General features: G+C 41.8%; 1 protein-coding gene across 1 annotated transcript in view; it reads left to right on the top strand.

Moving 5' to 3' along the window:
- Positions 1-12,829, top strand: part of slc1a7a (solute carrier family 1 member 7a) — a 43,352-nt gene extending 30,523 nt beyond the window's left edge. The window contains exons 8-11 of the mRNA XM_088337218.1: positions 2,860-3,054; positions 9,902-10,036; positions 11,172-11,271; positions 12,240-12,829. Of these exons, the coding sequence (XP_088193344.1) occupies positions 2,860-3,054; positions 9,902-10,036; positions 11,172-11,271; positions 12,240-12,506 (697 nt within the window). The 3' untranslated portion in view covers positions 12,507-12,829. The remainder of the gene's footprint in view (positions 1-2,859; positions 3,055-9,901; positions 10,037-11,171; positions 11,272-12,239) is intronic.
- Positions 12,830-15,062: the final 2,233 nt, after the last annotated feature.

Below are 15,062 nucleotides of genomic sequence, written 5' to 3'. Positions count from 1 at the left end.
CTAAACCTAAAGCAAAATCTACAATAGAATGGCAGTGCTCATTTTACCTCTGAAAAGTGATGGGTCCCGGGGACTCGCATGCTCAAAAATCTATGGGTCCCAACAGAGATCTATTGGTCCCCAAAACTAAGTGTGCTCTATGCCCTTACAAACTGTCGTATTTTCCCTTACAAAATACAAAAAAATATTTTTTCTTTCAAACATGTTTATTTATGTAGTTTAACATGTTATATTGTACATGTGTTTCCTTATATCGTATATATTGTTAGTGAACGTTTTGTTGTGAGACACTGGGTTGCACCATGAATGAGGTTTATTTTAAAAAAAGTTCAAAGATTAAGTCGCTTGGACGTTCACTGTAGAAGGAAAAAATACATGCAAAAAGAATTAAGTAGAATAATACATTTTCTTATTCAAATTATTAATTCATTTTCTGCATTAAATTATTGTTGGTAATATACTGATTAAAAAGGATCACCACAGACCTGTCTTTTTCATTTTCTCCTTTTATACTTCCATTTTTTCTTAACTTCTTTATACAACAATAAGGATTCGTAATATAATGCATCAAAGCAAGTGAGCCGTTTGAGAGCCGTCTCTCTTTAATGAGTTGAGCCGAAAAAGCGGGTTCTCTAAAAAGAAACGGACTTTCACGACACAACTCGAACTGGAGATCGGTGTGCAGACGAAAACTCGAACCGCGAGACCAAAACAACAATGGCGGATCTGCCTCACGAAAAGTTTGGAGTGCAGTAAATCTTTGTTAAAAAATGATAGTGACAATTTCGTGTCAAAAAAGTTGATTTGACACTATGCGTCCCCAGCAAAAATAATTCGTCTAGGACGCAGGACGCGGGCAAACGAGAACACAGAAATGGTTTGAGACTAACAATATGAAGGTGTTGGCTAAGACTAAGTCCAGACCTCAATCCTATACACCAACGTTCAGGAACCTTTTGACCCAAAGAGCCATAATAGCGAAATATTTTGATAATTTCTTTAAAGAGCCACACCAAATATTTTTTGCAATGTCAAAAAGTGGTGATGATTTTTTTTTGCAATACATGCCATTTTTTAGTCCATCCCCTTTGGCCTTAGCCCCTTTAGAAAAGTCTTGGTCATCTTAGAGGTGTATTTGGGGTCATTGTCAGGCTGGAACATTGCCTTATGGCCCATTTTCTGGAGGGAGGGAATCATTTTCTGCTCTAGTGATTCACATTACACCCTTGAATTTGTGTTTCACAAACTGCTGATAGTGGTTGAAACACGCTGTTTCAGTCCCAGCCTAAATGCGTTACTATAGTGAATTTTATCTGAGAGCCTGATGTACTAGACACCTGGCTCGCGGTCCTTACGTTCCCAACTCTGCACTACACCGTACATTTTTATTATCGTTAAAAATGACCCATGCATTCCCACTATTCTGAACGCGACGTTAGGATTGATTTTAAAGTGGCAAAATCCACCTGCTTTTAGCCATCTAAGAGATGCTCCTGGTTGTCGAAGGGGGATAACGTCATTGATGGTGAAGTGATTTTATGAAGACAAGCCGTGATTGGTTGGTAGTAATTGTGACATCATTTTCTGTCGACAACATGATGCACAACAGTCTGAATCAAAATGGCCGTCCTTGGGGATGGCTCAAAATGGTTGGATTTTTTTCTTCTTCCTTACTCATAAATAGACAGTGTTGATAGACTGTAGGGTGTGATACTGAAAAACAGTAATTAGCTACAGTAACTAATTATTTCATTTAAAATTAATTACTCTTGTCCTCCAAATTACTGACAACCAAAATTGGCAGGTTACCTTGAACCTTACTACAAATAACCGTACATACTCGCATTGAAGCCGACCAACTAAAACTACTTTAAAATACAGATCCCATATAATAAAATCTATAGAAGAAAATAAAGCAATCTGTGGAGGCGAGGAACCCTTCATATTTCTTGCCTTGTGAAAGTTAAGAAGCTTGCAGACTAATACAGCCGAGACACTCCAAGTCCATTTTGCCTTTTTTTAAAAAAAACACACTCAAATATTTTCTTCTTAATTTCTGGGTACAGCCAAAACATTTTTTTTCTCCAGGCATGGTGTATGGCAAACATCATTTTACAAACAACAAGACCAAAATTCAGCTCGCTTAGAACATAAATTTTTGCACATGTTTGCCCCATTGATTTTGTTGTTCCTGTAAAAGCCACGCCCCCTCCCCATATTCTGCTAGGCTACTGGTGACACACAGCAAAATATGTGCATATGGTATGCTGGGATCAAAACAGCAGACATAAAAACATACAGAGAGTAATCAACACTGCCCAGAAGATCATCGGTTGCTCTCTACTCAGTCTAGAGGACATTGCCCGCTTGCGATACCGTCGCAGAGCCATCAACATTATAAAAGACATTTCGCACGCCAGCCAACACCTCTTTGACCTATTGCCCTGCAATAGGCGCTACAGATCCCTGAAGGCTTCACTGCTATATGGGGCTTCATTTTCACTACTGAAAAACAACAAGGCTGTGACAAAACGGTGTGGGACATGACCAAAAAGGCAACGAACTAGCCCCGAGCCGAGAAAAGACAGTGTTTAAATAGTAAAGAGAGAGGTGAGGTCACACTAGGTGTGGGTTGGAAATAAGGGCAAGGAAGTGACTGATGGAATAAGGTAAGGGAAAATGAGAGGGGAAGAAGAAATCAAACCTGACACTGCAGGGGAGTGACAATCACAGAGAAAAGTAAATCCTTTGGAAGGCATTAGTCAAACACTTAAATGACATTAATCAGAATGCCAACAGTTATTTAAAACTGGTCTCTGTGATGACAGATGTGCACATTTTGTTGTTGTCTGTATCCAGTTCCGCCACGCTGCCTATCACCTTCAAGTGCCTCCTAGAGAACAACCACATCGACCGACGCATCATTCGCTTTGTGCTGCCTGTGGGGGCCACGATCAACATGGACGGGACTGCCCTATACGAGGCCGTGGCCGCTATTTTCATAGCCCAAGTGAATAACTACGAACTCGACTTTGGGCAAATCATCACCATTAGGTAGGGGGAAAGTTCTTTGCTGTTACTTTTTTAATACTAGTGTGCCTGCACTGGATTTCTCTTTTTCTAGCCCACGTATGGCCACAGTGATGTTTTCCTTGTGATTTCTGCTCTGGACTTGTAAGGGCATTATTTTCAGGATTGATACTTGATAAACAGTTCTTATTGCTCGATCTTGGCTTGTTGAACTGGGCACAGGTGTGTCCAAATATCACACACCTGTGCCCAGTTCGAACCCTGTTTGGGAGCCTCTGGTGGTAGGAGGAGTATCGGACCCTAAAAGAATACATCTCATTGTATTCTGGTACTGTGGGTTTTATTTAGTATTTCTGCCCATTGTAATGGGTCTCAAGAAAGTAAATGATAATGCGAACGAAAAGTGGAAAACATTAACATCATTGATCAAGTCAAAGAAGGAAACGATTCTGAAAAAGGAAAATGGTGTACAAGTGTCTGCCATTGAAGTGCTTTTAGAAGGTACATTAAATGGTTTTACCAGTATATTAATTGTTATTAACTATATGATTAAATGATTAGCGATCTTTAGGTATTTTCTTTTTTAGCATTTTGAATTCATTTTTATATGCGGCTATTTTAAAGCAGATTTAGGCTGTCGCTTATATGCCACATAGGCTTTATGAGTATATACGGTACTTGAAGTTGTTTTCGTTTTGCAGGTTATTTTGTTTTTGTTTTTTTAAAGGTGAATATACTTTACTATTTCTGCTTTAAACTGCACAATAATTTCATTGGTTACATTTGAGAAGTGGAACTGTTTTTGAATTTGGGTCGTGGCTCTAGGGCGAAACGCTGGGTCCTAAAGTCAGACCAGTTAAGAATCAGTGTATAAGTGAAACCTCTACATTGAAAAATATTTGCGCATACGTTATGTACGTTTGTCAAGCGGTTTGTGTACAACTCAGATTGTAAATATGGAGAAAGTTTGTGCGGTGTTGGTTTGTGTTTTTTTGTTTGTTTGATGTTCACATAGTCAAATCAGGAAACTTCTCCTGCACTGGTAATCTACCCCCCAAAAATAGTCTGAGGAGTGATGGGCACTGCGAATCTGTACTTGCCCAAGACACACTACAATATGGACATCAACCACTCACTCTTGATACCGGCTCTGTCGTCACCCGGGCCAAAAAGGACCACGCCTTCTGCTAACTACCAGGTCGAAGTTGATAAGTGTGTGACTGGTAGGATGACGCCTAGATTGCCACATGGAGCTGCCGCACCTTGAACCAACAAGGAAAGTTGAAGAAACTCATCTATGAGATGGAAAGATACTCTGGTAACCTTTTGGGTCTATGTGAGACCAGATGGAAAAACTTTGCAGAAATGACAACTGATAAGGGTCGTGTTTTATAGTATAGTGGAGAGGCTAACAAGCACATGTATGGAGAGGGACTCTTGGTGCACAAAAACATCAAGGCCTCTGCCCAATCTCAAGTAGGCTCATCACAATATGCCTCAGTGTCTCGCCGTTAAACATCATAGTCATCCAGGCCTGTGCACCAACCTTAGAACCCAGTGATGAAACTGTGGACTTGTATGCCCAGGTTCAAGACATCATAGACAAAGCAAGGCAATTTGGGGTGCAAAAATTGGTGTTAATGCTCATAGAGCCTGGAAGAAAACATGTGGAACAAGCTCTAACCTACAAACCAATGAAAGAGGACACCGGCTTCTTGAACTAGCTAGCTACAACAACTTGGTGCCGGAAAACACTGAGCAACTGCCCATGTCAACAGTGTGGTATTTATCAATGGTACCATTGGAGAGTGGCTTTGAACCACAGTTGGCGTGAGATAAGGCTGCGTTCTCTCTCCAACCTTTTTCTACACCCTCCTGGAGATGATCTTGTCTAAAGCTCTGGAGCAACATGAAGGTACAGTCAATATTGGGGGACAAAACATCACTATAACCCCCTTTGCTCATGATATTGCCCGATTGTCAGGAGACAAACAGGAACTCAGAGATCTGGTCAATTGCCTGGACAAAGCTTTAGGCCAGTCTGGGATGGAAATCAGCACAAGAAAAACAAAAGTAATGACAAAGAATCCCCAAAGTAACACCCCAAACACCACAATCTACACAGAGAGCTAGAACTATTTGGTGAGAGAACAAATTTAATTATCGTGGAGCAGTCATATAAAAGAGGTTACAGAACCACAAATCATGGCCAGGATAGCTCAAACCACAGCCGCACTTGCCGGACTTAAACCAACCTGGGGGGACAAGAACATCGCAGTGAAATCAAAGATCAGACTCATGCAAGCGCTAGTTATTTCCATCTTCTTCTACGCTTGCGAGACATGGACTCTTACGACAAAACTGGAAAAGAAAATCCAGGCCTTTGAGATGGGATGCTACAGGAAACTTCTAGGCATCATCTACTAAGCCTATGTGACTGATGAATCGGTGTGCAATACCATCAGATGGCACATTGTACCCTATGAAGAACTGTTGTCAACTGTGCACAGACAGAAAATTCAGTGATATGGTCACGTCACACGATCATCAGGACATCAGGTGCAGTCCAAGGGGGCAGGAGGAGAGAAAAACCCCCAAAATAATTGGGCAAGGAACATTAAGGAATGGACTGGTGCCAACTTTACCAGGACCCAGGAACAGGCCAGGGACCGTCAACAGTGGAGAAGGCTTTCCAGAGTTGCGTCCTCATTGGTGCCCCGACGACCCATAGGGTTAAAGGATTTGTGAACCGTGAACATAACCCCTTATAACAAAAAGGGCTTACATCCGGATAACCTCAGTAACATAAGCCCCTTTTAAAAATCTGCCATTTTGTGCTAAAATTATGAAACAAAAACCTGCTGCCTTGCACCTGCAATTCTCATCTTACTTCCAACAATCTTTTCGCACGTTTCCAGTCCGGATTCCTCCACCTCACAGAAAGAAGCACTCATTAAGATCACCAATGACTCCATTGCAGTTCACACTTAATCAGTATTCTCATTCTCCTAGATCTCACTGCAGCTATTTACATAATCTCAACACCAAGGGTTTCAAACGCAATTGCGGTCCTCGGGATGATAATTTTGAGGCCCCTGCCTTAAAATGAAAAAATTAACCACTAGATGTCGCTGTATTCTGTCGCGCAACCAAAAACGAGGGCTAAAAATCACAAAAATAAAAACAACAGGGACTCAAAGTGACCAAACTGCACAATGTTTCTTCTCAATTGTATGCCCTAGCCTTCCGCGTGGTTTTTATTTCAGTTCGTTCTAGGTGAGGCCGATCCAAATTGTCCCTAGGTGTGAATGAGCAAGTGAGTTGTCTGTCTCTGTGTGCCCTGCGACTGGCTGGCAATCCGTTCAGGATGTGCCCTGCCCACTGCCCGAAGATAGCTGGGATGGGGTCCAGCACCCCCACGACCCTACTGAGGATAAGCAGTGCAGATAATGGATGGATCACCTGGGCTTTTGCAGTGCATTTACAGAACAAGGACATTTTCTTGGAAATGTTATTTTTCTATCAACGGACGATCAATGAAAACTGGAGAGGGATTGGAAGGACACATACTTACAGCACTTGAAAAAAGCACAGACCACTTTGCATGAGACATGAAACGGGACTAATCGAAAGAGGGCTGCCATTTTACTCCTTATTTGGCCAAAGTGTTTGAGCATACTTGCGCTGTTTTCCGACGCGGCATTAGCATTAATCACATCACATATCGACTTTTCGAAATGATTAAAAATATTACGGGATTTACTCGCTACACATACACTGTATGTAAACGTCACACAGATTATGCCTGATTTGAGCTTCTTATTCTGATCTGATTTCTGCCAAATGAGTCTAGGAGCCACACAAGCTTCTGCGTCAAAATGTAACTCAGCACTGCCGGGAAACGCTCCCTACCTTTGCAACAGGTAAAAGAGTACACAAGGGTGGTGAGGTTCAAGGGAAGGGGAAGGTGACGTGGGGAGGGGGGCAGTGACGTCCCACTGATTTAATGGCATATCCTCATGTAATAACATTAGGCAGAATTTTGCTCCCGTTTTCTCTCGTAATCCCCTGGCAGTAAAACCCGCGTGACCTGTATGACTCATCCCTCTTGTCACGCCAGAATTATAATAAATTGTGGCCATGGTCCCGTGCTGTTTGGCGGCTGACCACCAAACGTCATCCGTCGCAAAGAATTGTGGTCCCTTTCAACGACGTTCAGGATCTATTTGCTCACTGAATTATGTGATTGCATATGGTTTTGGCATTTAACGCCACTAACCGTTGATAGCGGGTCAATTTTTATCCAGGGTGTAAATCAGTCCTGAGAAAGATTTTTTTTCTCAATTTAGTTAATACTACTTCCCAACAAACATTATATGCATCTATAACCATATATTCCTAATGGAATTTGATTTTATGGCCTCTGAGACGAATCAGTTATTACATTTTTTTAACCTTGATACAGGTCACTGGAGATCCTAACACAGCATAAGGGTTAAATAATAAGCAAACATATATGAACTGCAGTATTGTGTTTCCGTAGTGCGGTGGTCAGCACATTCACCTAACTCGCAAAAGGTCCCAGGTTTGAGACTGGGTGGAAACATGGGTGTTACCAGGCTGTACTTGGCCAAGACACACCACAGAAAATGGATCCCTTACGACTATCCATCCATCCATCCATCCATCGTCTTCCGCGGTCAGGACGCGCGGGCAGCAGCTTTAACAGGGAAGCCCAGACGTCCCTATCCCCAACCACTTCTTCCAGCTCATCCGACCTGATCCCGAGGCGTTCCCAGGCCTGCCTGGAGACACAGTCTCTCCGGTGTGTCCTGGGTCGCTCTGGGGCCTCCTGCCAGTGAGCCATCCCTATCAGATGCCTGAGCCACCTCAGCTTACTCCTCTCAATGCAGAGGAGCAGTGGCTTTACACAGAGTCCCTCCCGGATGACTGAGCTTCTCACCTTATCTCTAAGAGGAGCCCAGACACCCCTGCGGAGGAAACTCATTTCAGGGATCGTGTTCTTTCGGTCATAACCCACAGTTCATGACCATAGGTGAGGGTAGGAACATCGATCGGCCGGTAGATCCAGAGCTTTGCCTTTCTGCTCATCTCCCTCTTCACCACGACGGACCGGTAGAGGGTTCAAATGACGGCAGATGCTGCACCGACCCGTCTGTCGATCTCTCGTTCCATCCTACCCTCACTCGTGAACAAGATACTAAGATACCACCTATGACCCTACTGGTTAAATGATCCAACCAACCAAACTATAGGAACTATCATGTAAACATGCATCTTTTTAAATTCTTGGCAGTTGAGAAAAAAGCATTTATATGACATGAGAAGATCCTCACCCACAGTATGTCACAAAAGTGAGTGAACCCTTCAGATTCCTGCAGGGATTTCATTCTAATGTTTAATAGAACATCACTGAATAAAACATCACTTTGACACAATGAAAATAAGTCTGTCAAAAAACACCTTGGCTTACTGGATAAGACCAATGGTTTTTTTGGCTCAGATGGTGGCACCAAGTGAGGAGTACAAAGATGTTTGTGTTGTTCCCAAAGTCAAGCATGCTGTTGGGTCTGCATGAGGACAACTGGAGTTGGGGAGTTATACTTCATGCAAGAGAACACAAAATCAAGAATGTACCGTGAAATACTGGAGCAGGGAATGTTCACACCTTACAATGACCCCAAATACAATTCTAAGTGTACCAAGGCTTTACTAAAGGGACTAATGGTAAAGGGGATGGACTGGCCAAGCTGGTCTCTAGATCTAAACCCAATAGAACACATTTGGGGCATCCTCAAGAAAAATGTGGAGAAGCGCAAGATCTTGAATATCCACCATTTCAGTCATGTTGTTACGGAGGAGTAGAAGAGCATTCCAGTGGCAATTTGTGAGGCTCTGGTGAAATCCATGGCTAGGAAGATTAATGTGGTTCTGCAAAAGCATAATGGCCAAACAAAATATTGAACTTTAAGAACTTTTACCTGAGGGTGTACCCACTGTTGCTACCAGGGATTTAGCGACTAATGGCTATACTTTGAGTTTTTGAGGGCAACAAATAAATGTACACTGCTACATAAGCTTTACACATTTTACCTTTAATTGTGTCAAAGCGATGTCTATTCAGAGTTGTTCAATTAAACATTAAACTCTGCAGAAATGTGACGGGTGTACTCACTTTTGTGACACACTGTAAAGGAAGCTGACATGATTAGCCGCTGTCTTGCTGACAATGCTACCTTCTTTTTTCTTCTTTCTTTTGCACATCATTTTAATTTTTTTTTTTGAATGGAAACATTTTGGAACGTCCCAAAGATGTTCCACTGTAAGATGTTTTTTGCTTGTTGTAAGTATTATTTCTCTTATTTTTCTTTTATTTTTCATTTGACTTCTCTTTCTTTCTATTATTTTTTCCCTTTGTTCATCTGGTTTTCTCTTTTCTTTCTCCCCTTCTTTTAAAATTGTTATCCTTTCAATTTTTTAAGTTATCCCCTTTCCTCCTTTGTTATCGTTCCTTTTTCTTTTAATGTTTCATATTTATGTGTCTTTTATCCATTATTTCCTCTCTTTTATTCTCCTTTTTATCCTTTTATCACCAAAGGCTAGGCAAAAAAAGTGAGGAGAAAAATGTGTTTTGAAGACTTTGAGTCTCTGTAGTCTGTATTTTTCCTTGTGCACTTTAGCACTTCTTTTCGGTTGCACAGCACCATACAGAGACATCAAATGGTCAAATATTACACACTGTCACTTTAACATTGATATACAAGGAATTGCTTTTAAGTGCACAGCATGTTAATGTACAGACACACTAAGCCAGTAGCACATCAGTTCAAGATGCTTCTTCTTTTTCTAGCATCACTGCAACGGCAGCCAGTATTGGTGCAGCAGGAATCCCACAAGCTGGACTGGTTACCATGGTGATCGTGTTGACCTCCGTAGGTTTGCCAACCGATGACATCAGTCTCATCATTGCAGTTGATTGGGCCTTGTAAGTAATGTAATTTTCCATTAGCAATATTTTCAAATGTTTTTATTTGCTGGTTTTTGGTTTGTATAAAGCAGGGGGGGCTATTTGAGTCACGGGTATCAATAGAATGAAAGATATCTCTAAAAGGAAATCGTGTATTTTTTGGCATCTCCCCATTGGTAAAAAAGAACGTTTATAAATAAAAAAAATCAATATTATTTGAATATGAAGCAAAAACACTATCACATACACGTAGGTTGAACTTATTTTACATAACATGAGTCCCACCCAAAGAGAGCTAGCAGAGTTGTCCTCCATCTTGTTGTTATAGGTACACAAAAATATCAAAATGGCTGGGTAAGAAAATGAGAAGTAAAGTGGTCTGGCCTGGTCACTTTGAGTCTGTTTGGATTGTATTCTTTCTTGTGCTTTTTAACACTCGTTTTTGGTTGTACAGTGGCATGAAGTGGTCAAATAATTCACACTTTCCAACCATTCATCCACTGTCTGCACCGCTTATCCTCAGTAGGGTCGCGGGGGTGCCGGAGCCCATCCCAGCTGTCTTCAGGCAGTGGGCAGGGGACACCCTGAACTGGTTGCCTGCCAGTCGCAGGGCACACAGAGACACACAACTCACTCGCTCATTCACACCCAGGGACAATTTGGATTCGGTCAATTAACCTGACATTCATGTTTTTGGAATGTTGGAGGAAACGGGAGTGCTCGGAGGAAACCTATGCAAGCATGGGGAGAACATGCAAACTCTGCACAGGAAGGCTGGTAGCTGGATTTGATCGCATGAACTTAGAACTGTGCCGCAAACGCGCTAACCACTCTTCCACTGTGCCACCCTTACACACTTTCCATTTAGAGAAATCTTAGAAATCCAAACAAACTACTTTTCCGTAATGTTTCATTTAATAAATGGAAATTTATGATTTCTACGGTTTTGGGTGCCCGATTGTCTTTTTGGAGTATTTTAGTTTTTATTAGTAGTACTTTCTTAACTCTTCTTAACAGTTCTATTTATTGTCATTGTACTTTGACCGTAGTTTGCCCACCTATACTCTAGTGATTTTCTTACATCACACCGGGAAGAGGAAAATATTTCACCTCCCCAACAACAAACTAAATGATTGCTGCTTTTCTCCTGCAGGGATCGATTTAGGACCATGGTCAACGTTATGGGCGATGCCCTGGCCACGGGTATCATGGCTCACATTTGCAGGAAAGATTTTATAAAAGAAGGCGAGCAGGTGAGATGGCTGTCAATGATTTTTCTTGTTTTGTATCAGTTTCTTAAAGCTTTTTCTAAACAGAATTTTAGGCACACAAAGTGTAGTGTTCCTCCCCACAAAATATGTTGCCATGTGCCTGGGAACTTGAGAAATTCGTTCTCAAAGTTGACCCATCTAGTTCTGTGAAGTCATTGAAGACTTTCAAAAAGATGAATCCTATTTGCACAACATGTAAGGCTACCTACGAAAAAGACACCGATTGTAGCGAACAGCAGTACTGCTCAGAGGTAGGCGATTTTAGATATTTGTTTTTGTATTTCACTGCGTGCGTTGTCGTTGGCATAATTTTGTCCTCCAAGCTCCCCGTTAAAGTGAGGGCTTGCGAGGGCTTCCATGATTTCTTTGCTTTTGGTTTGAACTCGTTGGCTGCCCACCGTGTGTAGTTTTGCAGGGTAGCCTAGTGTTAGCTCGGGTTTACCGTGTCTCTCGGTTTACTCCCTGCTGACTTCACGTTCGTTACTATGGCCGTCGCCGCTTTTCTTAGTTGGTTCCTGGTTAGCCTGCCTGCTCTTGGCATATTTTTTGGTCAGCCAGCCTCGTGTTTTACCGCTGAAGCTTCGGCCGCATTTCATTGATCCCTCCTGGTTTGCCTCGGGTACCCGTGTGTTCTTTTTGACTGCTCTACCTTTGTCCAACATTACTGGATCCCAATGCCTTGGTATTCTTCACAAACACTACCTAAACTTTGTTTAAAACACTCGTTACCTTTTTGACTGACGTACAGGATGTTGGTGTTCCTCCAATGATGTCACAGCTCAGGATGACAAAGACGAAACATGCTGTATTCAAAATGCATTATCTCGGATAATATTTGGAATAAACGGAAGGGATATGTATAGATTGGATGAAAAAAATATGTACTATTTCCTCACATTAGGCATGTTCAATGATTCGGGATTACCTGTATATCATTCGTGTTACACCAGGTGCCACTGATCTGCGAGACCAAACCCATGATCAGCATCCAGCAGATGATGAGTTACCAGAACCAGAAGAACGGCTGCTACCAGCCGCCTCCGCCATGCAGCAAGCACGACCACCTCTCGCCGGACGTGGCCCGTCTCATTCAACTGGAGGAGGGTATTCGGCCCCTCGAGAAGAAGAAACACGCCCACTCCTCCCATCACAAGAGGGGCCACAGAGACAAGGACCACTGTTCCATTGACATGAACGGTCTGGAGACCAACGTGTAGAAGCTAAGGACCGAGGGCTCGCATGTTGCTCAGACCATTTGAATGAGATTACGTACCTGCCATCTTTAAGGACAGAAAGGTGGAAAGCGATTACAGATGGAATAGAATACAAAGACTTTTAAAAAAAAGTATTTTAATAATGATCTGCGTATTTGTCTTTGACTACCAGTTGATATGCTGGACTTGTGTTCACTTTTATCATTAAGTGTGAGTGCTTTCTCAGAGACGGAAGGAGTTATTGAATCTTATATGAGATATATGTTTGAAAAATGTATTATTCTTCTGTGGACTGTGGAAAAATAAAAGCACTAGCATCAGTTATATACTGTAGTGATCTGTTTTGGTATGAGATGTTTATATGTCCTTTTTACACGTTTTAATCATAGTTATAATATGTTCAACATTTGGGTTCAGAATCACTTGCCGTCCATTACATATCATGTTTGGTGAAGAGGGCTCAGCCAAAGATCTTCTTCCTCAGGATACTTTCCCCTCAGATGCTTCTCAACTTCTACAGCAGGGGTGGCCAAACCGATTCTTGAGAGCCACATGTCCTGCATGTTTTTGAAACGTCTATGCTTCATTACAGGTGATTCCAATCACCTGGATCATTATCAAGCTCCCAAATCACAAGCTGAAAATTTGCATCACCCGAGTTGGAGAAAAGAAACTTCATTACCACTGTTCTACAGGGTAATAATTGAGAGCATCCTCTGCCTCACTGTGACCGTGTGGTATGGTAGCTTCATGGCACAATGGAGGAAACACCTGCATTAAGACTGCATGTGGCATGGTGGGCCACCTGGTCCCTCACTTGGAATCCATATACGTGACCCGAGTCAAGAGAACAAAATCCAGCGCCATAGATCCTAGGCACCCGGGCCTCGGACTGTTGGTACTGCATAAGGAAAGCGTCAAAGAAACATTGGCGCCACCACAAGCAGACTGAGTGACAGCATATTTCCCAAGAGCTGCCCTCTTATCTCTCAGATTTGATTTCCCCCTAAGTTCTTGCACGGACCCTACACTCTGAAAATGCCGGTCTATTTGTGACTCCGAGAGCCAAGAAGTCTGCAGGCTCGAGAGGTGTTCTCCATCCGCACCCCGGTGCTGTGGAAATATCTCTGCCTCCGGAGATAAGAGGAAGTTTTTAAATCTAGAATCAAGACACACTTCTATTCAAAAGCTTATGATTGATGCCCACCTCATATTTTGTATTGTCCTGTCTTTTTCCGACTGCCCGGCTGGTGAAGGACACTTTGAGATGGGTCAGCGGACCAGAGTCTGGACCTGAAGCATGTCAACTCCTGCATTGACCAGCCGGCAGAGATGGGAAGCTGCGTTGTTGCTGTTATGGACTTTTTGGACTAGTTTACAGGCTTGAGGCGTCGTTGCTGTCATGCAATTTCCGGACAAATTTCAACATGTTACCTAGTGTTCTCTTTTATTGATGTTTACTATGTTTGTGTACTGTAACTCAATGCTTAATCTATTCCACCCTGGTCATTCTGGAAGGGGGATTATCACTTGCGAGGCCCCTTCTCAAGGTTTCATTTTTCCTCACACTGAGGTTTTCAGTTTTTTCCTTGCCAGCATGTTGGTTTAAGATCAGGCAATGGTGTCATTGTAATCCTGTGCAGTCCTTTGAGACATTTTTGTGATTAAGGGCTAGACAAATAAATGTGACTTGACTAGGTGAGGCTGTGCCTCATCTGTTGTCAAGTAGATGTTAAATTCAAAATGTAATAAACGGTTAGATTTATTTAATACTGAAGTTCTTCGACAATTATCTTTAAAATGTTTTGATTTTCTTTTTCAAAAGCACTAAAATTTCACATAGTATACTGAATGTTATGAAAACTATGTACTACTGCCCTGAGCATCTGCAGATGCAGTGAGGCATGTAATTATCTTACCTCATGGCAGAGGGTGGTAGTGAACCGTAGAATTAGTGATGTTAGCAAGATTACACTAAGTTAAGTCAGCGGGTATTTATTCATTTTTTTACTTGTTGCATTCCCTTTTGTAATATAATGGAGGAGTACTTACACAATGATGCATTAATTTAAAAGGAGCAAAGACTTCATTTTTAAGTTCAGCTAAGACAACAAAACATTTTTTATATGCCACATTTTATACATTATGTTCTTGCTCCACCAATCAAATGATGAATGGATGCGGGTTCATTAATGTGCAAATAAGACATTGCATCGACAGACACAAATCTTACTGCACGTCACCGCTTTGCTTATAATCATAAGGATGTAAAAAGATTAAGAGGATCTGTACAGCATTTTTGCAGTGCGAGTGAAAAAAAACAGAATACATAGGTGTGAGTTGTGCTTCAATGATGAGTCTCAGAATTAAAACTACAATAATGATGATGCAAATAATACTAGATGTTTGACACGTTTTCTTTTTGATCTTTCTCACAATAGCCGTCTATAAAGAAAACTACCCATAACATCTGTATACCTTATCGAATAGGAATTTACATAATTTAGTATTTAAAATTGCCCATCCTTATCAATAATAATTAAAAGGGACCCAGAAAAA

The sequence above is a fragment of the Urocampus carinirostris genome, chromosome 1 (genome assembly GCF_059441175.1).
Source record: "Urocampus carinirostris isolate Australia breed hairy pipefish chromosome 1, RoL_Ucar_1.0, whole genome shotgun sequence".
Lineage (NCBI taxonomy): Eukaryota > Metazoa > Chordata > Actinopteri > Syngnathiformes > Syngnathidae > Urocampus > Urocampus carinirostris.
The sequence above is the reverse complement of the archived record's forward strand: the minus strand, read 5'-3'. Positions and strand labels throughout refer to the sequence as shown.